Source organism: Canis lupus, chromosome 30 (genome assembly GCF_003254725.2).
Source record: "Canis lupus dingo isolate Sandy chromosome 30, ASM325472v2, whole genome shotgun sequence".
Taxonomy (NCBI): Eukaryota; Metazoa; Chordata; class Mammalia; order Carnivora; family Canidae; genus Canis; species Canis lupus.
The window spans coordinates 29,918,024-29,944,309 of record NC_064272.1 but is presented as its reverse complement, the minus strand read 5'-3'; the positions used below and the strand labels follow the sequence as shown (position 1 = coordinate 29,944,309).

The window sequence follows — 26,286 nt, the reverse complement described above, 5'->3', positions numbered from 1 at the left end:
CTCAATCTTTGAACTCCAGGGTGTATTTTACACTCACACCCCATCTCCGTTTGGACTCGCCACAGTTCAAGTGCTTAATAGCTGGCTACTGTATTGGAGTCTGTGATTCTAGAGGAGATGGGGCATTGGGTAGAAGCAGTGGGGCTTCAGGCATGTCTGTAGTGTAAGGAAAAACATTACAGTCACCTGAGCTAGGCATCCAGGGTGATCTGGATCCTTGGCGGGAATGGATACAAGGAGGGGATTGCCTTGGTGGCCTTCAGAAGCGGCTGTTGTTTGTGGTTGTTCCTTTTGAATGGCTGGGGCAGGGGAGGGGAGGAGGTGGTGTCTCACACCCCTAGTGCCACCCGCTCTGTAAAGGCTGTGTTTTGAATTCTCCATCCCAACATGCCCGCTGATCTTTTTGTCATCATATATATCGGATAGGAATGTGGCCATAGTCAAAGAGTGGGAGGCTGGGCTTGGGGGTTGCTGCCTCGACCCTTCCCTGCCCCCCAGCGTCCCCCTGGAGCCTGTCTAATCAGATCCAGGCCTGACCCCGCCAGAGGTCCTGGACCAGGAGGAAAGTCCTCCCTCCCCTCCCCAAGCTGGTCTAGATCTGGCTCTCAGGAGACCCCCTCCCCTTGGGTGATTTATAGGTGGTGTCCAGGAGCTGTTTCCTGCCTCTTCCCGCTCCCTTCCACCCCCGAGGATTGTTGGGCTCGCTCTGCTCATCTTGCCTCACCCCCAGCTGTACCCGCAGTGGGGGCAGAGAGGGACTGGGAGAAGACAAAGGTGCTTTCTCCACAATGGGCTCCAAGCAGGCCTTTGTCCGCCTGTCGCTCTGTCTGGCCCTCACACTGGAAGGGCCTCCAAGCCACTGCCCATTACCCAGCCTGAAGTGAGGGACCCGAAGCAGTCCCTGCCTAAGGTACAAGTTACAGGACCCCCTTCATGGGTGGTGGGTCCCGCCATGGACACGATACTACCAACACTGGCCACAAACAGTGTCTCCAGCTGCACCAGTAACCTGTACACACCATTACCCATCACACCGTGGCCTCCAGGATGACTTGTTCAGGGCTCAGCATGCCTCCAAGCTGCCATCCTCAGGCATGTGTGCCCATGGTTGCCCAGAAATCCTGTCCCCAGAGAGACATGATGAAGGACGTCTTCCCTCCGACTCTGTGGCCTGCTAGCACAAGCCAGGGCAAAAACCAACTTGTGAACCAAATCTGCGCCACCTCAAGAGGTGGGAGGAAGCGTAAGTGGCCCCTAGAAACTTTCTCCCACTCCCTAAAGAAAAAAAAAATGTTGCCTGTGAATGAGGAGTGGCTGCAAGATTGTGGATGCAGACAAGGGCCTGTTCATGGAAGCAGTGGGAGTCCTGGCTGGAAGGGCCCTGAGGAGCACCAGTTCCCCTTTCTTTATAGACGAGTAGAGTGGTGTCTGACACTGTGTACCCAGGGTCTCATGGCAACCCCCTTGGACATCTCAGGAAGATATAGGGCTGACCAAAGGGATGGGTAGGGGTGTGAGGAAGGTGATGCAAGAAGGAGCCTCAGGTAGAGAGGACCACCCCTCCTACTGCACCTACCTCCCCCAGAGTACACCTGTGCACCCAGCTGGATTCCAAGGGGTGGGAGCCCCTCCAAGGCTTCTTATCTTCCCTCAACCTGTAACATGGTGCCAACTCCCAACCAGTGAGAAGAGATTGGTCTGACCTGCAGTCCACTCTGGGGTTACCTGCCCTTGGAGAGTGACAAAGTGACAAAGTTGCCAGAGAGCTAAGGGACCCCTACAGAGGGCCTGGGCCTCAGTGGCCCCTTCATAAGATGAAGGGGTTGGCTTTCAGATGAGTGGTTTTCAAGTTCTTTTTAATTATTTATTTATTTTTTAAAGGTTTTAAATTTGGGGCAGCCCAGGTGGCTCAGCGGTTTAGCACCACCTTCAGCCCAGGGCGTGATCCTGGAGTCCCGGGATCGAGCCCCACGTCGGGCTCCCTGCATGGAGCCTGCTTCTCCCTCTGCCTATGTCTCTGCCTCTCTCTCTCTTTGTGTCTATCTTTTTTAAAAAATCTATCTTTTTAAAATTTATTTATCCATGACAGACACACAGAGAGAGAGAGAGGCAGAGACACAGGCAGAGGGAGAAGCAGGCTCCATGCAGGGAGCCCGACGTGGGGCTCGATCCCGGGACTCCAGGATCACGCCCTGGGCTGAAGGTGGTGCTAAACCGCTGAGCCACCTGGGCTACCCTCAAGTACTTTTTCAAAGGCAAAGCTGCCCTTCAAATGAAATGTTTGGCAGTTAAGTAAAGCTGATAGACGGTCTGGTGGGGGGCTGCTCTGGTGGAAGGGAAATGTAGAGCCCTGGGCAGAGGGGGCTCAGCAGCATCCAAGGGCCTCCCATGGGACCCTTAGGAGTCCTGTTGTCCACTGTATGAATGTGGGCTGGCTTCTTACCTGTGCCCACGTCCTGCTTGAGCCTTTCCCTCCCGGCACACCTTCAACCCCTGCTGTTGTCCCTGTTTAGTTTTAGGGGGAGGTGGTGGGGGTGAGGCGGAGGAGCCCAGACTTTCTCCATCCCCAGCACCCTGCTAAGAAGCAGCTCTTCCCCTAGTACTCTCCTCAGGCCAGCCTCTGGCTCTAGGCGCCCCTGGGGAGCCCAGGCTGGGGCTAGAAACACAAAAGGAGTCAGTTCCTTAATGAGTTGGCATCTGTAGTCAGCAGAGCCATCAGTCCCCGCCCCAGGTCCCTGGGGGGCTGCAAGCTCTTCTCCAGCTGGAGTGAGGAGGGGGAGGCAGCTCCCCAGCTCCTGAATGGACAGAGCCCAGGGCGCACAGGCAGCCAACCCGGGAGCCTGGGTGCCCTCCCCACTCCCTGGGCTCACCTCCAGCCCTGCCCTCCTGGAGGTTGAGGCCTGGAGGCAGCAGAGGGGACCTGCCAGTGCCTTAGCCCCCTCTCCCAAGCCCCTGGGCTGACCTGCAGGTCCTTGGCCAAACACAGCTTTGGCCTGAGACAGAGCAGGCTGACCTCACAGTGCTCTATGGGGGATCCTCTCACCAAGCCGGATGGGGATACCAGCTAGGGTACTTGCCTCACCTCCTGCTCAGACAAGGGCCCCCAAGGTACACTTTATAAGGGCTCTACCTACATGAGGACACTGTGATTATCTGCACAGTCCCAGATCATACACTAGCCACAGGAGGTGAGAGATACAAATCCCCATTCACATCCAGCCACAGACACTCAGACCACATACATGCAGACAGCCACATCCTCCCAGGAAACAGCCCTGCACACATGTGCAAGGACCTGCTCACACCCATCAGCTGCACTCCCAGGAGGCCCTGAAAGAGGAGGAGGCAGGGCGGGGGATTTTTATGCATGTTTATATTTAATGAACCACATGCAAATGAGATGGAGAATGCGCCACAAAAGAGTCAGCCCCCAGAGACTCTGAGAGAGGAAGGGCACAAAGGCTCGGCCTTCTGGGGCGGCCTTGGAGTCTAGAACAAGCCGGTGGATTGAGGGGGCCTGAGACGGGTTGTGCCCACCCACACCAGGGAGCCAAGGGCAGGAGCCAGGACGGGCTCCAGTGCCCGTGCTACCATGGGGGGAGGGCTCCTTCTGGGAGGGGACAAGTGTCCCAGTTGATGGAGTGCCGGAGGGGAGGGGCTGCCTGCCTGGACAGATGGTGAGCCGCCTTCCCGCACTTGAAGCAAAGTGGATTTTAATGAAATGGCAGCCCTGGTGCTGAAGCTGGGAACCGGAGTGGGAGGGGCGCCTTCCCTGGGCTTATGGGGTGGGGTTGGGGATGGTGGGAATGACAGTGGGTAGGGACACTTAACCAGCCTAAAATGGGGTGTGTGGGGGGGGCTGCACCACAGCCCCTCTACCCCGGCCTCTTCAGACCAGAGTTCAGAGCAGTTCAGATCCCCCAAAGGGTGGGGAGGGGGTCCCTGAATATTTATGACACATTGAAATGTAGATTGTAGGTCTGACAGTCTTCTGAGAGGCTTGTCACCTTGGATGGATATACCACCCTCTCCGGGTGCGGGTGCGTCGAGACGCTGCGGAAGAACTGGGGATGCGGGTGCCCAGGAAAGGCAAAAAGGCTGCTGGGCACGGGTAACCAGGGTCTAATGACTGGCGTCTCTGCTGGGCACCACTGGACTGCTTCCCCTCCCTGGACCTGTTTCCTATTCTGTAAACCACGCAGCACAATACTCGGGCCTTCCATACCTTAGGGGGAATTTATACAATAAATCTGAAAGCAGCTAAAACAGTGATGAGTCGGACTTGGGGACAGGGTTTTCTCTGGCCTTTGTGGATCACCAGCCCAAGATCTCCTTGTTATGGGCTTGTTGTCCAAGAATGTGTCCAGACTTTTCTCAGAGTGTCCGGCCACATAACCACCCCTTAGCGGGAGAGAGGCTGCTTATGGTGGGAGGCGGGGTAAGCGATGGTGTGTCCTCGCAAGCTGTTGCCCAGCGTGTGCCAGCTCCAGGAAAGCTCTCAGCCCCCCGGGCAGATGAGTTCTGGGGCTCCAGGACATGGGACCGTGACACCCTCCTCGCCACCCACCTCATGCCTCAGCAGTGTGCATCTTCCATACACACGTCCCTATTCTTTACCAGCCATGTCGGACTTCCACGTGCACCCCCAGGCCACCGTGGGCGAGGAGGGCGGTGTCGCCCGCTTCCAGTGCCAAATCCACGGGCTTCCCAAACCCCTGATCACGTGGGAGAAGAACAGAGTCCCCATCGACACGGACGATGAGAGGTGAGCCACGCGTGGGCAAGCTGGAGGGAAGCCGGAGAGGCGGGTCAGTGTCTGGGCCGGGAAGGGCTGCCCGCGGCCTCCAGGGTGGTGCTTCTGTAACGGCGTCGAGATCAAGTGTCCACGTGGCTGGCGGGGCCCAGACTGGAGGCTGGCAGATTCATCCGCAAGGACTGTGTGTGACTGCGGTCAAGGCTGAAATCGCCAGAGTTCCCTGGTGTGTGTCTGTGATGACGATGGTGACTTCGGGACAGCGCCTGGGTACCGGGCTGGGTCTATGACATCAGCGTCTGTGTGGCTGTTGGTGCCGGGGGTTGTGCTGGTGGTCAGCTGTGCCCCTCCCCTCAAAAACAGGTACACACTGCTGCCCAAGGGGGTCCTGCAGATCACAGGACTTCGGGCCGAGGACAGTGGCGTCTTCCACTGCGTGGCCTCCAACATTGCCAGCGTCCGGGTCAGCCACGGGGCCAGGCTCACCGTGTCAGGTGAGCGTCTCCTGCTCTGACTAGTTCTGCCCCTAACCAGCCTTCCGACTTCTCCCCTGTTCAGCCAAGCCCTGGGGATTTGCCAGCCAGTGCGTAGAGCAGCTTCGGAGCTCAGAGTCTGCGTTCCTTGCGGCGAGGGTCCGGGGCGGCTCCCTGGCTCCGCTCTGCCTGGACCAGCCATCCTCTGCTTACCCTGGGGCTCTCGCATTGCTGGAGGGCCCTGCGAGGCCGGGAGCAGAGGGCTGGCTGTGTGCAAGGCCCCGGGGCCCCTAGCATCGCCTCTCTGCCCACAGGACCTGGTTTTGGGGCTGGATCTTGTTTCCTACCCCCTTTCCCCGTGTCCTGGCTTGTGGGTGGGATGAGGTGGGAAGGGTCACAGCTGAAGTGAAAGAAACATGGCATCTTCCTCCCAGGCTCGGGCTCTGGGGCCTACAAGGAGCCAACGATCCTCGTGGGGCCTGAGAACCTCACCCTGACGGTGCACCAGACTGCGGTGCTTGAGTGTGTCGCCACGGGCAACCCGCGCCCCATTGTGTCCTGGAGCCGCCTGGGTGAGCCTCATCCTACAGCCCCTGCCTCTCCCACCCCATTCCACCCCCTGGGAGGGCGGTCTCATCACCCAGCTGTGGGGGAGGACTTTGAATCCTGTTTGTTCTCCATGGGGGTCCGTGCTCTGTGAGGCCTTAGGGAGGGGGTAAGTTTCCCTTCTTGGCAGGACTGGGGAGGTCGGCCTGCCCCCTACATTCTCCCTCCCCCTGCTCAATGGCTTAGCTCCCTGGGTAACCTCATCCCAAGTGCGGTCCTGCCTCGCTGCAGTCGGCTCTCCTTCCCCGGTCCTTCTTCCTCCTGCGTGTCCCTGGCCTCTCTCCCCTGGCTGTGTTCCCCAGCAGCGCAGCTCCAAACCCCGCAAAATCTCAGCCAGTTGTCACACCCTGTCCCTGGGGCCCCCCAGTCTCTAGCCTGGCCCCCTAAATCCCCAGCCTAAATCCCTAGGCAGCTGAAGGAGAGAAATGAAAGGGTGCAGATGGGCCCACATTGTCTGAGCGGAAAGGTCACTAGGGGAAGGAGAGTCTGGAGGGGATGGGGTGGGGTCGCATTCACAAGGAGACTGTGCCACATTGTAGCAGCTGAGTGATCGGGAAAGGAGGGGGCAGCAGGCAGGATAATGGAGTAGATTTCACCACTTCAGCCACTGAATGGGGAGCTGTCTCCTTGCATTCTGACTGTGCTAATCTGATCCTGGGGTGGGGGGAGGGCCCAGTCCCTGGGAGAGGCTGGAAAGAGTGGCCTCACCATTAGGAGGAGCCCATAGGCACCGCAAGGACCATCTGGTCCAGCATTTCCCAAAGCGTGATCTGCAGGGAGGAAAGAATGGCTTGGTGGTCTAACGTATAACAACTTTGGGAAACAGATTTAACCTGCTTCCTTTGCTGCGGGACTCCTCAGGGCCTTTATATTAAAGAGCAGCGTGACAGTCCCCAAGAAGAGTGAAAATTTGAATGTGGAACTTTTTTCAAGAGAGACAAACCAGCCTGGGAAACACTCATCTAATCCACAGCCCTCACTTTCCTGAAGGGAAGGGACTCGAAGGTTGCCAGTGAATCCGTGAAAATGCTAGACTTAGAGCCCCGGTCTCTGCTGCTAGGCACGTTTTCAGCACTGCTCCTGCTTCTTCCACAACGCCCTGATGCTTGGGCGGAAGGGTGCAGAGGCGTAGACTGAGGTTCCCTGAACACGGTGGAATGTCCGTCAATCTGGACCATTCACTTGCCCTCTTCCACGCTTATCTCCGTGACCTCCCCCCTCACTCCTCCTCCCCTTCTCCCTCAGATGGCCGCCCCATTGGGGTGGAGGGCATCCAGGTGCTGGGCACCGGGAATCTTATCATCTCAGACGTGACTGTCCAGCACTCCGGCGTCTATGTCTGCGCAGCCAACAGGCCAGGCACCCGAGTGAGGAGAACGGCGCAGGGCCGGCTGGTGGTGCAAGGTACGGACCGCCCCAGCCCCCGCCCCGCAGCCCTCTCCCTGCGCCCTGTGCCTTTCTTGCTTCATCAACATCCGTGGCCCAAGCTCAGGGGCCTGCACTCCTCTTACCCCTGGCCCCTTCATCTCCCCAGGCCAAAAGGCAGTTCTCACTTCTCCCCCAGGAATGCGTGTGCTGAGAATAGGAACACATTCTTGGCTATTGGCCCCCCATGTGCCCCCCTAGGGACCCTTGACCTCCCTCCACCCAACCCCAGTCATTCCCATTTTATAATCTCAGCTGCTTCCCCCAACCCCGTGCTCTTCACATGTGTCCCTCTTGCCCACGTGCTGTTTTCATTCACACACGTGGCACCTGCATGCTCACACCTGCCTGCACGCTCTCAGGTGTTTGTCATTCTCACACTCACACCCCAGTTCCTGCTGTGCATGCGCAGGCGCAGCTGGTCTCTAATGCACAGGGTGGGTGCAGGGCCGAGGGGGTGGTGGTGCTGGTAGTGGGTTTAGCCTCTGAGGCCAGTCAGGTGGTTCTGTCCATCCTCCTCCCTGGGGCTCCACTGTCCTCATGAACTGGGCTGGGATCCTAGTCTCGGGTTTTCTGGGGTGGCTTCCCCGCAGAGAGCTGGGGAAGGGGTGGGAGGTAGGGGAATTAGGAACTTAAATGCCTGTTTGTTTAGCATTCCATGTGCCGTTAATCTGTCCAAATGAAAGTGATGGAGCATTTCATTTCTCTGGTGCTAATGGAAGCTGGAGGCTGGGGATTGGAGGAGGGGGCAATTGCACGTAGAGGCGAGGGGAGCTGGTACCAAGGGCCCATCCATCTCCCCGTCATTACGCGCCTTCGGAGGTGCAGCCAAACCTATTAGCACATTTATTTATTTAACAATTTCCTGAACAGGGAGCTCAGCTTGATTGCTTTCGGATACAAATGTCAGTCTTTTAAATAGTCATTAAAATGGAGTCCTCTCCTGGGTCTGCCTCTCTGGGGCCAGCGAGGTGGGGCCTGCCATCAGCTCCTGGAGCCTGGGCCAGGGCGCAGGGCGGGCCCCACCTTGAAGACTCTAAGGGGTGGACATGTGCATCCCAAGCCCACGCTATCCCCATGCGCACCCGTTGCTTCACTCACAGCTGTCTTGCCCCGCCCCCCCAGCCCCAGCCGAGTTTGTCCAGCACCCCCAGTCCATCTCCAGGCCCGCCGGGACCACGGCCATGTTCACCTGCCAAGCCCAGGGGGAGCCGCCCCCTCATGTCACATGGTTGAAGAATGGACAGGTGCTGGGCCCAGGAGGCCACGTAAGGCTCAAGAATAACAACAGGCACGTGTGTGGTGTGGGCTGGGGTGAGAACCGGGAAGATGTGGGCGAGGGGCCTGAGCAGGCTGTGTGCCCCTCCTGCCAGGAAAGAGCCCTTAATTGGCTCTGGAGACTTGAGGCCAGCGCCAGCTCCGCTGTTGCCCTCCCGAGAGACCTCAGACTCGTTGTTTATCTTCTGGAGGGGGCTCAGGTTCTCCATCTCTCAAATGGGGTGGTTTGGCCAAATTGCAGGGACACGCGGGGAGGAGGAGGGGACCGGACCTGAGGCTCTCCCTGCCCCTGCAGCACCCTGACGATTTCTGGAATCGGCCCTGAAGATGAGGCCATCTACCAGTGTGTGGCTGAGAACAGTGCCGGCTCCTCGCAGGCCAGTGCCAGGCTGACCGTGCTATGGGCTGAGGGGCTGCCTGGGCCCCCCCTCAACGTGCAGGCGGTCTCTGTGTCGTCCACCGAGGTCCGGGTGTCCTGGAATGAACCCCTGGTCAACACCAAGGAGATTATTGGCTATGTCCTGCACATCAGGAAGGCTGCTGGTGAGGGGGGCTCTGTAGAGCCCCTTCTTTTTATTCACAGTTGATCATCTCTTTCAATCCTGCGTGTCCTGATCCAACCCCTTCCCTCCTGCGTCCGCCTGCCCCCTGCACCCCGGATGCCCTCCTCTCATGGGTGCTGGTGGGACTCCCTCGTGCCTCTGACACAACCCTCCCCCTTCACCTCCCCAGACCCCCCGGAGCTGGAGTACCAGGAGGCACTCAGCAAAAGCACCTTTCAGCATCTGCTGAGCGACCTCGAACCCTCCACCGCCTACAGCTTCTACATCAAGGCCTACACACCAAGAGGGGCCAGCTCAGCCTCTGCCCCTGTGCTGGCCAGCACCCTGGGTGAAGGTGAGGCCTGGGCCTGGAGCGCGCTACCACATAGTCCGGGAGTTAGAGCAAAACACCTGCATGCTTGTTCAGGGTGGACCTACACCACCCGGCGCCTGTCCCCACCCAAGCCCACTTGGAGAAAGGCGCATCCTTTTCCAATTCATGCAAGCGGTGGCCAGAGAGCTGCCAGGCTTGTGGGGCAGGCGGGGCGCAGGGTCACAGGTGGCAGGTGGCAAGCCCCCCACATCTCAGCCTCCTGTGCCTGCAGCCCCCGCCCCACCCCCGTTGTCGGTGCGGGTCCTGGGCAGCTCCTCCCTGCAGCTGCTGTGGGAGCCCTGGCCCCGGCTGGCCCAGCACGAGGGCGGCTTCAAGCTGTTGTACCGCCCAGCGAGCAGGGCCTCCTTCACCGGCCCCATCCTGCTGCCTGCAACTGTCTCCTCCTACAACCTCAGCCAGCTCGGTGAGGCGGACACAGATCACGCTTGGGGAGCTGGGCAGGGGTGCGGTGGCTGGCGCTGGGGCACAGGGGGTCACCTCTCTCCCTGCGGCAACAGAGCTGCCCCTGGGGGGCTGGGGAGGGCACTCAGCACAGTACTGCCTTTCCCTCAGACCCCACTGCAGTATATGAGGTGAAGCTGCTCGCCTACAACCAGCACGGGGAGGGCAATGCCACAGTCCGCTTCGTGTCTTTGAGGGGAGCATCCGAGAGGACAGGTATGTCGGGAGAGGGGCTGCCGGGCTCCTGCGGGGAGGCCAGGTGCCGAGGGAGGAGGGGGGACAGGGATGGGGAGAGGAGGAGAGGAGTGTGATGGTGCATGCAGCCCTTGAGAACACAGGCTTACACCTGAGTTGGAAGTTCGGCAGTAAAGCACCCTGGCTGTGTGGCCATGGGCAAGTTACTCCACCTCTCTGAGCCCGGTTTTGTCCTCTATAAAACAGGGATAATAATACCTACTTTATAAAGCTGTGGTAAGGATGAGATGGTCCATGTAAAGTGTCATTTCCAATATCTGGCACAAAGGTGGTAAAGAGACCCAAAACAAGTCAGGCTGGGGTCCCATAAGGCAAAGGCAGTGCAGACATGGAAGTGGGTACAGCTGAGGAAGGAGGAGCCCCCAGAGGCTGGGTGTCCAGAGGTGCTGCAGCCCAGGAGAGCCACAGCTCCCAACCTGCCCCTGCCCCTAGCCCTGAGCCCACCCTGTGACTGCCGGAAGGAGGAAGCCACCAACCAAACGTCCACCACAGGCATCGTCATTGGCATTCACATTGGGGTCACCTGCATCATCTTCTGTGTCCTCTTCCTCCTGTTCGGCCAAAGGGGCAGGTGGGTCCGGGGCAGGAGGGTGGGGGACAGCGTGGGGAGAGCAGAGTTGGGGGCTCACTGCGTCCATCCTTGTTTTTGCTCCTCCCCCTGAACCCTCCCCCTAATTCTTGGCTCACCCCTTAGGGTCCTCTTGTGTAAGGATGTAGAGAACCAGCTCTCCCCTCCTCAGGGTGCCCGGAGCCCAAGGGATCCTGGCATCCTGGCACTGAACGGGGCAGGCCGGGGAGAGCGGGCCCAGCTGGGCCGAGATAAGAAGCGTGTAGATGCGAAAGAACTGGAACAGCTGTTCCCTCCAGCTGGGGCAGCAGGGGGGCCAGACCCCAGACCTGACCCCAGAGCCATGGTGAGTGCCCCCACCCCGAGCTGGCCTCCTGCTCAGACCACCACCTCCCAATCCTGCGTTCCCTTCACCTTGGTCGTCGCCCTTCACCAAGCTCCAGGCACAGAACGTATGGCTGGTGCTGCCCTAGGAGCGCCTGAATCAGGCAGGGGGGCCTGGAGTCCCTGGGGATGGAGCCCAGGGCCTGACCCTGTGGCTGGGGGCTCGTGGGCTCGACGCCGGTATGACTGGCCCTTTCCCCAGCAGGATCCTGGGGCCCCTGTGCTGTGTGAGGAGACCCAGTTCTCCAGGCTGCCGCTTGAGGGATTCAGCCTTCTGGAGGAGATGATGTCAGAAGCCAAGGCCCCCTGCCCAGGCCCGGCGGCCACCCTGCCACCCCAGGACGCGGGCCCTGGCCTCCTCAGTGAAGGACAGGCTCCCCGGCCTTCCACGGCACCAACTGCCCAGCCGGCTTGCTCGGGACAGTAGCCAGTGTCTGGCAGGTGCTGGAGGGGGTGACCCCCCACCCCGTTCTCAGGTCAAAGGCAAGATTTCTCCTGTCATGTGGGACTCGGATGGGGGCTTCCCAGCATTTCTGTCCAACTGCCCCTCAGGTGGTCAAGATCTAAAGTAGCCTCAGCAGGGACCCCCAGGACCTGGAGGGGTTCCTGGAGGAGCCCATCCCCCCTCACTTCTGCTTGGTGTCCACATGACTTGGAACTGAACTAATGTTTTCCTTTAAAAAAAAAAAGAAGAAGAAGAGAGGACAGTGAATTAGACTCCAAAAATACGCCCCTGCTGTGGCTGGGCCCCTGACACTATCACCCTCCACCACCTTGTTTTCTCAGGATGGATTTTTGCTGTTTGGCTCTCAGTACCTACCTCAGCCGGAATGAATGTTCTTGGGGAAGCTGGGCCGTGGCCTCAGCTCCCCCACCCCACAGAGCCCCAAATGCACTCCTACCTCAAGCCCCTATAGGGGCACCCCCTCTCCCTCCCCATATTGTCGTCTAGAGTTTAAAAAAAAAAGAAAAAGAAAAAGAAAAAAAAAAAGGCACTTCCCCATTTCCAGGTGTGAAAGAAAACCTCTACCTCAAGGCTCGCCGTCTGTCCGGGCCTGTGTTGTATCACTGGACCCTCCTCCTGCCTGCAGCCCTTCTATCACCCCCCAGAGAGGAGGCCAGAGGCTAAGTCACCAACGGTGGGCCTCTCAGGACCTGCAGAAATAAAGATGGGATGAGTCAAAGAAAATGTGAAAAGAAGCCAAAAATTAGAGGAAAAGGTGTTCCTTGAAGTATAAATCGCTCCAAACCAGCCACCTTCCAGCACGCTGCCGCTGCCCCACCTGGTCTCATCTGTCCACTCCCAATTCTGACCCCTCGGCCAACTGCTCCTTGACTGGGATCCATCCCGATGACCTTCTCCGTGCCCAGGCCTCGGGGGTGGGGCGTCACCCCACAGCCTGCCTCCTATCCTGCCCGGACACAGAGCCCTGCAGCAGGCTGGGCCCCAGCGGGTACCGTGTGTGTGACCAGTGTGCGCGTGTTGGATCGGGGGGTTCCCTGGCAGAGGTGGCCCAGCCCTCTGTCCCATGGGATGCAGCCTACTTGACCCAACCCCTGGACAGTGAAATGACCGCTATCTGCAGATGTGGCTGGAAGATATTTTTATACAAGGTGTGTTTAAAGATTTATGTTCTTGTGACTTCTTGTTTTTCTTTTTCTGTCGTGGTGTTTTTTGAAATACTTAAAGTAGAAAGAAGAAGAAGAAAAAAAAACAACCAAGGAAACAAATACCTATTTTTGGTTAACTCATTTTTTTAAATAGAAGGAAAACTTTTTTTTAAAGGAAAAAAAAAAGATGTGTATCCCTTAAGTATGAGATTAGACCATAAAGTCCCTGACCCCCAACCCTCTAGGGAACCCCCCCATTAAGTTTAGTTAATTAGATAAAGAAGGTAGGATTTGTGGTGTTTTCCTAGAAGACTGGAGTGTCCACGTGGACTTGGGAAAGGGCAGTCCGCCCCTCCTCCCAAATGCTGGGCCTATGCCAAAGGCCCTCAGAACTCCCACTCGGTGCCCCCTGTGTCCCCGCATTGGCCTCTCTGTGCCCCCCGCCAATCCTGCAGACCCCTCTCCCATGGGAAGAGTGGTCTGGGGTAGGAGCGGGATGAGGAGCCACTTGGCCTGACTTGACCTGACTTTTGTCACATTCTACTCATTTTGACTGAATAAAAGTCCTGTTGCCAAAGTGAACCTTGAGTATTTTGGTGGCTGTGTCAGGTCCTGGGAGGGGTGGGAGTGCTGGGGTTAGGGTGGCCACTGGTGGGCCAGGCCGACCCTCACAAATTCAGAGCCCAGAATAGAATAACAGCAGCCCCCCACCCCCACCCCCGCCGCCCGGCCGGTGTACCACTTAGGGCACCATGCATCCTGGGCCCTGCACACATATGGAGGTCCCCTAGGTCCCCTGGGTCCCCACGACCTTTCTAGGGGGATAGTCTAGTTATTATCACCTTATTCTACAGATGATGAAACAAAGGAGAAGAGAAATGAAGGCTATGTTGAAAAATCTCACAGCCACTCATGACAGGATCAGAGTTTGTGTCCAGACCAGGCCATCGGGTTCCAGGGTCTGGGTGCCGACCGCCTCTCAGCACCTCCTTAGCCCGCAGTGAGAATCTGAGGCCAGTCCCTCGGCTCTGTAGTGACAGCTCACCCATACTGAGCCAGGTACTCTTCATGCATTGTCTACCAGGAAGGACGATTTTCATCCCCAATCTAAAGTTGAGGAATGGGATCTGGCTGAGTGACTCTCTCCAGGGCATACAGCCATAATACCCTTCCGGGTGTCTCCATTACTCCCTGTCTGCTCCTCAGTCCAGGCTCCAGAGCCAGGTCTGGAGCTGCCAAAGCTCGGGATAGGCCGAGAGAGACTCGGCTTAAAGGTGGTTGTGCTGACAAAGACCCTGAGGTCTCAGGGGGCCTCAAGCTTAGTAAAAGGCAGTGGTGCGATGCAACTGCTAAGAAGGTCGGTGTTGCCGCTACCGCTACCGCAGAAGCAGAGTCAGAGCTCCCCCTGGGAAGCTCTAGGGGGCTGGGCTCCATACCCAGAGGCAGTTTTTTCAAGGAGCAAACCAAAATAGTGATTTGCAAGCTGGGCTTCTCCAGCTGTGGAGAGGGTATGGGGGTGAACCTCTCTGCAGGGGGATTCCACTCTCCCTGCACATACTCAACGAGAGCAGCTCCACTTCCATCTGTCTTATATGTTGGGCTCTTCATGAGAGTTCATTTGAAAACAGGGTTCTGGGGGTGCCTGGGTGGCTTAGTTAAGCGTCCAACTCTTGATTTCAGCTCAGATTCTGATCTCAGGGCTGTGAGAGAAAACAGGGTTCTGCTCCTAAGAGAACATTTGAAAGCCCCTGGCCTGGCTTCTGGAAGAGGTGTGCAGGGGCCATTGGGCCGAGGCCAGGCCAGAAACAGTGATGGTGTGTGGACGCCAAACTGAGAAGCCTGACGCACCGCGGAACCTGTCCTGAGTCTCCAGGGGAGGTGGTTGACTTGCCCTGATTTTCCCAGAGAAAAGAGCTAAACCCCAATATAGACCTAAAACCTCACCTTTCTTGACACAGAACTTTGCAACACAGGAATTCTTCGACGCCGCCAGCCATCCAAGGGCTGCCTGGGAAGGTGATGGGTTTGTCATCTGTTCAAGCAGATCCTGCAGCAGACAGAAGTAGACCAAGTGCCCCTGTCCCCTCCAAGAGTCCAAGATGCTAGTACCTTCCCCAGAGAGGCATCTGGAAACATTTAGAAACCACCTAATATGACCCATGTAGATGTATGCAAATTATACACAAATTACATGCAAATATAAGCAGGGCTGTTCTAACAAGGACGAACCAAGCGAAGGTAAAGGGAAGCAGGGTTCCAATTAGGAAGATTAGCAGAAATAGGCGTCAAAGTTGGGTGGGGGGTGGGGGGGGGGTGCTGACTGGAATCTGGCTCCTGATCTCGAATAGTCCCATGGCCTCAGGCTGAAGACACCCGGCCCCATACACACACGGTCTTTGGGCAGAGAGCCGCCAGGGCTTGCAACCTGCTCCGATTGTCTAATGCTCTGTCACAAGCCACCCCTGACTTCGTGGCTTAATCTAACATTTTGTTCATACACTTGCGGTTTGGGCAGGGCTCAGGAGGACAGTTGTCTGCTTTCCCAGGCACCGAAGGGGGCAGCTTGAAGCCTGGGGCCAGAATCATCGGAAGGCTCACTGGCTCTCAGGTCTGGTGGCTGATGCTGGCTGCTGGCCCCGACACCCCCACATGGCCTCTCCCTGTGGCCTTGGGTCCTCAAAGCATGGTGGCTGGGATCCAAGGACGAGTGATTAGAGCCAGGCCAAAACTGCATCATCTTGAATCCAACCCCGGACATCACGTGGTGTCGCTTTGGCCACGTTCTACCCACTAGAAGCAAGTTGCTGAGGCCAGTCCTACTCCAGGGAGGGGAATTACATTCCACTTTTTTAAAAAATATATTTTATATATTTATTCATGAAAGACAGCGAGAGGCAGGCAGAGACACAGGCAGAGGGAGAAGCAGGCTCCACGCAGGGAACCTGACATGGGACTCGATCCCGGGACCCAGGATCATGTCCCAGGCTGAAGGCAGGCACTAAACCGCTGAGCCGCCCGGGCTGCCCCACATTCCACTTTTTGATGGGAGTAGAGTCAAAGTTATGGACAGATTTTAAAACTCTCCCAGGTCCACTTCAGGGTACAGGTGGAGAACAAGTGCGAGCTGGAGGCTCGGTGGACCAGAAGCCAGGAGGGCAACGGCCAGAAGGGGCTGCTGCTGGGGCTGCAGGAAGACAGGGGCGCTCCCCACTCCTGCACAAGTCCCACTTATTATTGATGAAGACGATCCCGGTGTTCAGTCCCGAAGCCACGGGGAGGCAGGACAGGCCCTGGGAGCAGCACTACCTGCTCTAACCTCGTGGGTGAGGGGTGAGGGGCCAAGAAGGTGGGTGCGAGCCGAGAGCCCCACCAGCCTGGGTTGGTAGACCCCGGAATGATGTGCTGGAGCTGACCACTGTCTCTCTCGTGAGACAGATGTGCCCACATGGAGCAGGAGTTGCTCAAGGGGACAGGGAAGTTAGAGGCAGGGCCAGGGCTGGCACCCAGGACGGCCGCAGCCCAGCTGGAGCCCTTTCCACTCACCTCAGTCGGACTCCCAAAAGTGGCCTGTGCTCAGGAGCCTGGAGGGAAGGGAGGGGAAGAAGAACGGTGGTGGGGGAGGGATGGGGAAAGGGATTAGAAGCAGGAAATGAAGGGGTGGGAACAACCAAGAGTGGTCCAGGCCAGGGTCACAGACAGGGATGTCTAGACCTCTGCTCCTCTCACAAAGAAGTTTATAGGGTCTGATTTGGGAACTCTGTTGCTTCCCTGGCCCTCTTGGAGTCACCTGGGGCAGGAAAGGCGGGAGGAGAGGGGAGGTGGAAAGAAGGACTAAGGGAGCCAGGCTGACCTTGCTCCTTGGGCTTGAGGGATGTACCTGGACTTGGTTCTCCCAAGGACACCGATGGTCACCCTGTGCCATGTGCCTACTGCCGCAGTGCAGGGTCTGGCGCTGGCCCTCACTCCAAAATGCCCACAGCCTGAGACTCCTTCTCCCCTGAATGCCTCTCATGTCCTGTGCTGCTCAGGGCTCTGAATTTACTTCCCTGCCTCCTGCTCTGGCTCCCCACTACGTGAATTTGTATCCCCAGGACCCACTTGGTAACTGCTGAAGGCAGGCCTGCAGGAACAGGACCTCTAACTGGAATGCTGAGGACACTGTCCCGGAATCACAAAGAAAAAACCCTTTGGTCCAATCCCTGGCTAGTATGGTACCATCTTGGGTTAAGTAAGAGGAGAGTTTTGTGCCTGGAAGCTTGGGGTCACCTCTCCCTTGACTAAGCCCCCCAGATACTCAGGCTGAGACTAAGGTAGGAAGAACTGGAGCCCCAGGAGAAGGAGTGATTTCTCTTCCATGCCCTGCTCAGGTGCCACCATACAGAGGACCTTCTCTAATTCCAGCTGGTGGTTCACTGGCCATAAACCCTCAGGCTTTTGCCACCTGAGAGCTGGCCCAGAGCTCATGCTCTGTTCTTGAGAATGATGAGTGAGGAGCATGGCATCCCCTGGAGCTGGCGTGGTGGTCTGAACCCTGGGCTCAGCCATTTCCTAGTCATGTGACCATGAGCAGTTGACTTAACTTCTCCAGGCCTCAGTTTTCTCATCTCTAAAACTGGGATAATATGTTCCTACCTCAAAGGGTTGTTGACTCAGCTGGCTTCTTTACAGAAACTGATAAGCTAAGCCTAAAATTCATATGGAAATACAGGGAACCCTGAATAGCAAAAACAATCTTGAAAACAAAGAACAAAATTGGAAGATTCACTTCCTGATTTCAAACCTTATACAAAGCTACAGGAATGACTATAAGGACAGACATACATGCCAATAGGATAGAATTGAGAGCCCAGAAATAAACCCTCACATATACGGTCAATTGATTTTTGACAAGGATGTCCAAACCATTTATGGGGAAGACGATACTTTTCAATGAATGGCAATGGGACAAGTGGATCTTCCCCATGAAACAGAACGAATTTGGACCCCTTCCTCATACCATGTAAAAAAAAAAAAAAAAATCACAATGGAGCAAAAACCTAAAAATGTAAAAGCTGACACATAGAAGAAAACATAGATGTACGTATTTGTAGCCTTGGATTTAGGCAAAAATCGACATAATGCCACAGGTACAATCGAGAAAAGAAAAAACAGGGATCCCTGGGTGGCGCAGCGGTTTAGCGCCTGCCTTTGGCCCAGGGCGCGATCCTGGAGACCCGGTGTTGAATAAATAAATTAAAAATCTTAAAAAAAAAATAAAAATAAAATTGGTTGTGATGGTGGTTACATAACTCTCCGAATATACTAAGAACTACTAAATTGCCCACTGTAACGGATAAGTTGTATGGTATATAAATTACATCTCGATAAACTGTCATTAAAAAAAAAAAAAAAGGTGGGGGCACCTGGGTGGCTCAGTCGGTTGAGCATCTGACTCTTGGCTTCAGCTTGGGTCATGATCTCAGGGTGGTGGGACTGAGCCGGGTGTGGGGCTCCGCGCTCAGTGGGGTGTCTGCCAGCGATTAGCTCTCTCCCTCTGCCCCTCCCCCTGCTCCCTCTCTAAAAATAAATAAATCTTAAAATTAAAATGAAAACATTTCTAAAAAGAGGCTGAAAAGACTCAATGAATTCATAATGAGGAAAGTATGCAGTTTGTGTTCGAATGATCACAGGCAGAGAAATTGGGGTGGGCAGGGCAAGGTGACCCAAAGTGGGAGGTGAAGAGTGGGAAGAAGAAAGCAAGAGGGTCACCGGGGTGGCTGAGGGGTTAAGCGTCTGCCTTTGGCCCAGGGCGTGATCCTGGAGTCCCCGGATCGAGTCCCGCATCTGGCTCCCTGCATGGAGCCTGCTTCTCCCTCTGCCTGTGTCTCTGCCTCTCTCTCTGTCTCTCTCATGAATGAATAAATAAAATAAAGAAGAAGAATGCAAGGTCGGGCAGCCCGGGTGGCTCAGCGGTTCAGCGCCGCCTTCAGCCCAAGGCCTGATCCTGGGTCACAGGATCGAGTCCCACGTCGGGCTCCCTGCATGGAGCCTGCTTCTCCCTCTGCCTGTGTCTCTGCCTCTCTCTCTCTCTCTCTCATGAATAAATAAATAAATCTTTAAAAAAAAAAAAAAAAAAAAGAAGAAGAAGAAGAAGAAAGCAAGCTCAAAGGACCTCTGCCCCTGCCAGGCCGCCTACAGCGGAGGGGGTCTCTGGACGCAGGTTTCCAGCCTGGAAGCCCCGCTTTCCGGGGAGGAGGGTCGTGACCAGAGGGCTTTGCTGCCACCCCGTGGACTCGGCGAGGCTCGGCTCTGGGGACTGAGGCGCAGCTCTGGGGACCGAGCATTGCAGCCAGCGGCTGAGGTGCCGGCCCACACCTGAGGGGCAGACCAGGCGGGAACAATTTCAGCGGCTGCCTAAGCGTCCCGACCGTAACAGCAACAAGCTGCGGGAACGGAAGGAAACGCAGCTCCTCGGAGTCGGGATTACGGAGGCCTTGGAGGAAGGGGCGGGGAGGGCGCTGAGGCATGAAAGGGCACCCGGGGCCGCACCTGCACCTCGGAGCAGCCAGGAAGCGATCACCTGCTGCAGGGGCTTGGCACTTAGTAGATGCTCTAGAAAGAGCCCAGCGAGCGGTTACGAGATTTCCCGGGCGGCGCTGTTTTGCACAGGCTGAGGCGTCTGAGGAAAGCTTGCTGTGGCCTTCCGGGTGGAAAGGGAGCCAGCCAGAGCGCCGGAGGGCCAGGGGCTTCCTCGGGGAAGGGAAAGAAAGAGGCTTCCTGGAGTCCCGAGTGCGCCGTGATAAAGACGATGCCTCTGGGGATCCCCGGGTGGCTCAGTGGTTGAGCATCTGCCTTCGGCCCAGGGTGTGATCCTGGAGTCCCGGGATCGAGTCCCACGTCGGGCTCCCGGGATGGAGCCTGCTTCTCCCTCTGCCTATGTCTCTGCCTCTCTCTCTCTCTCTCTCTCTCTCATGAATAAATAAATAAAATCTTAAAAAAAAAAAAAAAAAAAGAAAAAAGACGATACCTCTCTTACCGCCTCCGGTGGCTACTGTGGAACACGTCGACGTTCCCCATCTGAGTCTTCTCAAAGCCTTGCGGTGGGCAGGGCGGGTCCCTCGGTCATCCCTTCATCTAGGGGAGGAAACCGAGGCCCAGGGAAGCAGGGTGCTGGAGCTGGAGCTGGAGCTGGGGCTGGAGCTGGAGCTGGGGCTGGAGCTGGAGCTGGAGCTGGGGCTGGAGCTGGGGCTGGAGCTGGGGCTGGAGCTGGGGCTGGAGCTGGGGCTGGGGCTGGAGCTGGGGCTGGAGCTGGGGCTGGAGCTGGGGCTGGGGCTGGGGCTGGAACGTGGGCCTCCTGTGCTGAGGCCGCTGTTGCTGACTGGCCGTCTGTGTGCTGACGAGAAGGGGGCAGGGGAACGTGGGGAGCGAAGGGAATGGTCTAAACTGGCTCAGATGAAGTCTCTCTTTCTGAACGTTGAGGAGAGACCCAGAAATGTCAGACCCTGGAGTAGGGAGGGCGGAAGAAGCTGGGCATGTCCTAAAATACAGGTTGCATCCGGAACCTGCCATAGCTTCTCGCTGCTCCCAGGGCAGCACAGCAGCTTTGAGCTGGCATTCAGGGCCCCCTCCCAAGAGGCAGTGGCATCCAGGGGCTCAGAGCCCAGGCGTGGATTGAAATCCCCCCTGAGCTGCTGTCCTGCTACGTGACCAGGACTATCCCTGAACCCCTGGTACCACTGCCGCCTCTAGAAACCATGGATGAGGACAGCACCTACCTCGCGTGCCGTGAGCAGTAAACGTCAGCCGTGGAAGGCAGCCAAGACCATGCTTGCTCCTCTTCTTGTTCAGAACAGACCCTAATTCTCGGCTCCTGGCGCCGAGTCCAATCCGGAGCTGGGCTCCGGGCTTCTCCAGCACACGCCAGGCACAGTGGGGCCTCCTTCAGCCTGGAGGGGGACCAACCACCGGCCCCTTCTCTCCCAGATCCCTTCCCACACCACCCCCCAATGTCTTCCCTGATCCCTCCACTTAGAACCGCTTCTGCTTTGGCCCTTCCTCTGCATCTTGCTTAACCCTCTCATACAGAACTACTTCCTTCTGCAGCAAATATGCGCCATGGGTCTACCTGTCATCCCTGCTTGGGGCCTTGGCAAGCGAGCGTCCTAAGGACGAGCCTGGTGTCTTCTCTCCTTGGAGCCTAGGAGCCGCCCAGAGTGGACGCGGAGCAGCACCGACACCCAGACCCCCAGACCCCCAGACCCCCAGGCGCTGGTGGAAAGCAAGAAGGCAGGGGAGCAAAGCTGAAGGGGGTGGTGGGGAGGAAAGGGGAGGAAGACGGGAAGCCAAGGAAGACTGTGGAGCAGCCAGGGCTGGTTCCTCCTGAAGCCTTGGGAGAGGAGGCTGGAGGCTGGAGGCCGGCCACCTGCAGCGTGCTGTGGCTCTGATCTTCACGCTGGACTTGCTGGGGAGTCCCCCACCCCGGAAGTGCCACTGCCCCATCTGCAGCACGGAGAATAATGGGACTTAATCCAATTGGCTTGTTGTGGGGATGGAGGAGAGCAATCAAAGGATCCCCGACACCTGGGCCACCCTAAGTACTTGATCAATGCCTGCGCCAGGACAGGTTGGTGGTTCTGAGAATTCCAGACAGGTTGGAATAAAAGGCTGCTGCAGGCTGCTGGGGACCAGGGATGCTTCCCAAGCTTGGAGAGAGCCTTTTGTCCTAGAGCCCTGCCCAGGGGCCACACAGGGGTCCCACGGTGTTTGGGGCCTCCCCTCCTCCCCCGACAGACAATAAAGCCTCCTGATTGCTTGATTAAAGGAAGCGGATACACAATTAATTTCAATTTTAGGCCTCATCCTCCTGGTCTTTCAAAAAGAACCGCACACCCCATTCCAATTTACACACTGAAACAATATGGAATCTTCCACCGGGTTCTGAAGCCTTTGAAGTGACCAGACCAGACTATTGATTTATTTCAAACTAACCTCTCTCTTTGAACCCAAAGAGGTCAAGGTTAATTATACAATAAAACACCCTGCGCCCAGCTGCCCCCTGTGAGGGCGCAGGGAGCCCCCAGACCTTTCCAAGCCAGCAAATGGGGGGATCATATTTCTGATTCCTTTTCTGCATTCATTTCCTTATTCAGGGCCCATTAAGGAGAAGAAGAAGAAAAAAGCCCCTCAAACCCCTCATTTCCTCCCTGAGGGATAAATTTTAATTTGCTGGAAACCAACAAAAGGGATCTAAACCAGGTTGCACCCTGCGTTGAAAGCGCTGGCTGGGAGCACAGCACCTATTCTGGGGGTGGCAGAGGGAAGCAAAGGGTGCAAACCACCCCCCTGGTCTGCCTCTCCCACACAGGGCGAGGGACTGGCTCTGTGGACGCTGCCAGTGTGACCACGGGTTGCAGCTCCCCCTGGGTGCGCTCACCAGCCCCCACCAGCCTTGCCAGGTGGGCACCACTGAGTCCCTGTTCCCACGGCTGAAACAGGCTCCACTGGTACCAACCACAGCAGTTTGCAGTTGTCACAGCCAGGCAGTGGTAGGGCCAAGACTGGAACCCAAATTTTCATTCCCCTTGGAAAATAATGGATTCTCTTCCCTGGCATCTCCCCCCAACCCTAGGGAAACCACATAATTTTTTTTATTTCCATCATTAAAAGAAAAAAAAAGGGATCCCTGGGTGGCGCAGCGGTTTGGCGCCTTGCCTTTGGCCTAGGGCGCGATCCTGGAGACCCGGGATCGAATCCCACGTCGGGCTCCCAGTGCATGGAGCCTGCTTCTCCCTCTGCCTGTGTCTCTGCCTCTCTCTCTCTCTCTCTCTGACTATCATAAATAAATAAAAAAAAAAAAATTTTTTTAAATAAAAGAAAAAAAAAATCCAAAGCTATTCTCTAATGCGTGGACCATGATTAAGCGTCCCCAGTTATCCCAACATCATCCACCTGAGCTGTGTTTCCCAGATCCAGGATCCAACCAAGACTCACACACTCTCTTGGCTATTAGGTCTCCTTACTCTATGCTGTTCCAGAACAGACCCAGCCTTCTTTGTTTTCCTGACACTGATATTTCTGAAGAGATAAGGTCAGTTGACCTGCAGAGTGACCCTCAGTGTGGATTTGTCTCATGTTTCCTCCTGACTAGTTAGAGAATCAGATAGTACCTTGAGCTGCAAATCATTCACATGTGAGGCTGCAATTCATTTTAGGGCATCACATCTGGAGTCCCATGATGCCAACTGTTTTTGGTGAGGGGGCCAGGGTTTTCAGCCGATGCTTGTTCTCAGCCTCCTAGAAGCTTCTCAGCATGAGGGGCATCTTTAGCATTGGCCACCAGATGAGCATGCTCTCTGGGACTCTTCCAACCCACAGACTACAACCAGAACCTTGGGAGAAAGTCCACCAAAAACAGCCTGAGATACATTTTCCCAATTCTTCTTGATGGAACATTCCTATGTTTGCATCAAGACTCAGCAACCACATCTCCACCTCTATGAGGCCTTCATAATTCTCAGACAGAATCAATGCTGATTCTACAACCCTTTGTTGCCTGGCTCCTTGAGTGATTCATCTGAAGGTAGTAAAGGTCACTGTGGAGGTCTCACTGCCCCCTATACATTCAGGATTCACCATAGAAGGTTCTCCATGAATATTTGCCAAATAAGGCCAGTCTGCCTTGCAAGTAATCTCAGTTTTACATTTGGAAGAAGAGCCCAACATCCAATAATTAATCGAAAAGCTGTTTGAGTCTTTGCCGAACAGCCTGGAAGAGGTGCTGGAGGATTAATTAGATTGCATGTCATTCACCAGAGTCCTAAATATCCTCTCCATTCGTCTTTCTCCCTGTCATCTCATGGCTTCTCCTTCACCTCCAAATCTCTCTGCTTTCTCTCCTTTCACAATCCTTCTTCTTTGGATTCAATTTTGTTCTTTTTAACTATAAGAAAAATGTATTAATTTAGGTCAAACAAGCAATACACAGTAATATTCTCCTTGTTTAAAGAAAAAAAAATGTTACAGAAGTCCCCTTTCAACTGCCCCAAGCCCAGTGCCCTCCTAGGGACAATACCATTATCAGCTTCAGGTACTCTTCCAGGCTTTTTTCTATGGAACACAGACTTCCATATATGGATATGCTAAATAATGTTTCCAATGTCCAGTGCCTCACCGAACCTTACAGTCTAGTCTCCTTGTTCTCATCAGCATGTGTTTCTGTAGAGTAGACATGAGAGGATTTGCTGGGCCTGGGGCATGTGCATTGTGAATCTAAAGGAGCCCGCCTAATGATCCCAAGACACTATGCATTCTTTTTTTTTTTTTTTTTTTTTAAGATTTTTAAAATTTATTTATTCATGAGAGACACAGAGAGAGAGGCAGAGACACAGGCAGAGGGAGAAGCAGGCCCCATGCAGGGAGTCTGATATGTGGGACTCAATCCCGGGTCTCCAAGATCACGCCCTGGGCCAAAGGCTGGCTCACTAAACCGCCAAGCCACCCAGGGATCCCTGACACTGTGCATCCTTACTCTCTACCAGCAGTCTGTGATAGGACCAGGACTGTTTTTCTTCCAAGGGCAGCTTCCTTCTCTCCCAAGGCTGCTTTGAGGACCCCAGTGCAAGGGTGGTTTAACATTTGTAAATCAAAAAAAAAAAAAAAAAAAATTTGTAAATCAATCAAGGTGACACACCACATTGACAAAAGGATAAAAATCAGAGGATCATCTTAACAGATGCAGAAAAAAGGCATTTGACAAAAATCAACAGCCACTCATGATAAAAATTCTCAACAAAGTGGGGAATGTGCCCAAAGTAATAAGAGCCATATGTGACAAACCAACAGCTAATATGACACTCAATGGTGAAAAGCTGAAATCTTTGTCCCTAAGATCAGGAACAAGACAAAGGTGCCCACTCTTGCCACTTTTTTTCAACATAGTACCAGAAGTGCTAACCACAGCAATTTGGCAAGAAAAAGACATAAAGGCCATCCAAATTGGAAAGGAAGAAGTAAAACTGTCACTATTTGAAGATGACATAACACTTATATAGAGAAAACCCAAAAAAACTCCGCTAAAAAACTGTTCAAAGTGATAAATGAATTCAGCTGCAGGATATGAAATTAAAATACAGAAGTGTAAGATCTTTCTATATACCAATCATGAACTATTAGAGAAACTAAGAAAATAATCCCATTTACAATTACATCAAAAAGAACTAAATACCTAGGAATAAATTTAACCAAGTAGGTGAAAGATGTGCTCTGAAAACTACAAGACATTGATGAAAGAAGCTGAAGAAGACACAAATGAATAGGAAAATATTCTGTGCTCATGAATTGGAAGGATTAATATTGTTAAATTGTCTCAAAGCAACCTACAGAGTCAATGCAATCCCTACCAAAATTCCAAGGACATTTTTCAGAACTAGAATAATTCTAAAATTTATTTGGAACCACAAAAGATCCTGAATAGCCAAAGCAATCTTGAGAAAGAACAAAACTGGAAGTTAGGAAATCACACTTCCTGATTTCAAACTATACTACAAAGCTGTAGTAATCCAAACAGTCTGGTTTGGTATAAAAACAGATGCATGGATCAGTGGAACAGCATTGAGAGCCCAGAATTAAACTCATACACATAGGGCCAATTAATTTATAACAAAGGAGCCAAAACATACAATGGTGTTGGGAAACCCAGACTGTCACGTGCCAAAGAATGAAAATAGTCCACTATTCTACAACATACACAAAAATTAACTCAAGCTGGATTAAAGATTTTTTGAAAAATAGTTTAAAGATTTGAATGTGAGACCCGAGACCATACAATTCCTAGAAGAAAACATAGGTGGTAAGTCCTCGACATCAGTCTTACTGACATTTTTGTGGATCTGACTCCAAAGGTAAGGGAAAGAAAAGCAGAAATAAATGAATGGGACTACATCAAACTAAAAAGCTTCCACAAAGAGAAAGAAACCATCATCACAATGAAAAGACAACCTACTGAATGGGATAAGATTTTTCTCAAATCATATATCTGACAATAATATTAATATCTAAAATATTTAAAGAACTCCTACAACTCAACAACAAAAAACCAAACAACCCAAACTAAAAAACGGGCAGAGGACCTGAATAGACATTTTTCCAAAGAAGACATACACATGGCCAAGAGACCCACAAAGAGAAGTTGAACATCACTAATTATTAGGGAAATGCCATTTATTTTTTATTTTTTTAACTTTTATTTCTTTTTTTATTTATTTATGATAGTCACACACACAGAGAGAGAGAGAGAGGCAGAGACACAGGCAGAGGGAGAAGCAGGCTCCATGCACCGGGAGCCGACGTGGGATTCGATCCCAGGTCTCCAGGATCGCGCCCTGGGTCAAAGGCAGGCGCCAAACCGCTGCGCCACCCAGGGATCCCGGGAAATGCCATTTAAAACCATAATGGGATATCACCTCACAATGGCTTACCAAAAAACATAAGAAACAAGTGTTGAAGAGAATACGGAGAAAGCAGAACCCTCCTACCCCATCAGTGGGAACATGAACTGATGCAGCCACTGTGGAAAACAG

The 26,286-nt window shown here is 54.4% G+C and overlaps 1 protein-coding gene and 1 long non-coding RNA gene across 3 annotated transcripts in view; one reads left to right on the top strand and one right to left on the bottom strand.

Moving 5' to 3' along the window:
* The window catches only part of IGDCC3 (immunoglobulin superfamily DCC subclass member 3), a 41,176-nt gene extending 27,864 nt beyond the window's left edge, over window positions 1–13,312 (top strand). The window contains exons 3-14 of the mRNA XM_025472457.3: window positions 4,621–4,765; window positions 5,117–5,247; window positions 5,661–5,798; window positions 7,078–7,236; window positions 8,383–8,548; window positions 8,831–9,078; window positions 9,268–9,432; window positions 9,683–9,874; window positions 10,024–10,128; window positions 10,600–10,738; window positions 10,862–11,081; window positions 11,322–13,312. Of these exons, the coding sequence (XP_025328242.3) occupies window positions 4,621–4,765; window positions 5,117–5,247; window positions 5,661–5,798; window positions 7,078–7,236; window positions 8,383–8,548; window positions 8,831–9,078; window positions 9,268–9,432; window positions 9,683–9,874; window positions 10,024–10,128; window positions 10,600–10,738; window positions 10,862–11,081; window positions 11,322–11,546 (2,033 nt within the window). The 3' untranslated portion in view covers window positions 11,547–13,312. The remainder of the gene's footprint in view (window positions 1–4,620; window positions 4,766–5,116; window positions 5,248–5,660; window positions 5,799–7,077; window positions 7,237–8,382; window positions 8,549–8,830; window positions 9,079–9,267; window positions 9,433–9,682; window positions 9,875–10,023; window positions 10,129–10,599; window positions 10,739–10,861; window positions 11,082–11,321) is intronic.
* LOC125754054 (uncharacterized) lies at window positions 10,586–19,895 on the bottom strand. Of its 2 annotated transcripts, none has more exons than XR_007407327.1 (3): window positions 14,675–15,529; window positions 12,150–12,274; window positions 10,586–10,718 (listed from the first exon to the last, which is right to left on the bottom strand). It is a non-coding gene; the product is annotated as an uncharacterized LOC125754054 (long non-coding RNA). The 2 variants fall into 2 exon arrangements; XR_007407326.1 differs by lacking the exon at window positions 10,586–10,718 and adding an exon at window positions 19,737–19,895 and having other exon boundaries at window positions 14,675–14,777.
* Between the last annotated feature and the right edge of the window lie 6,391 nt (window positions 19,896–26,286).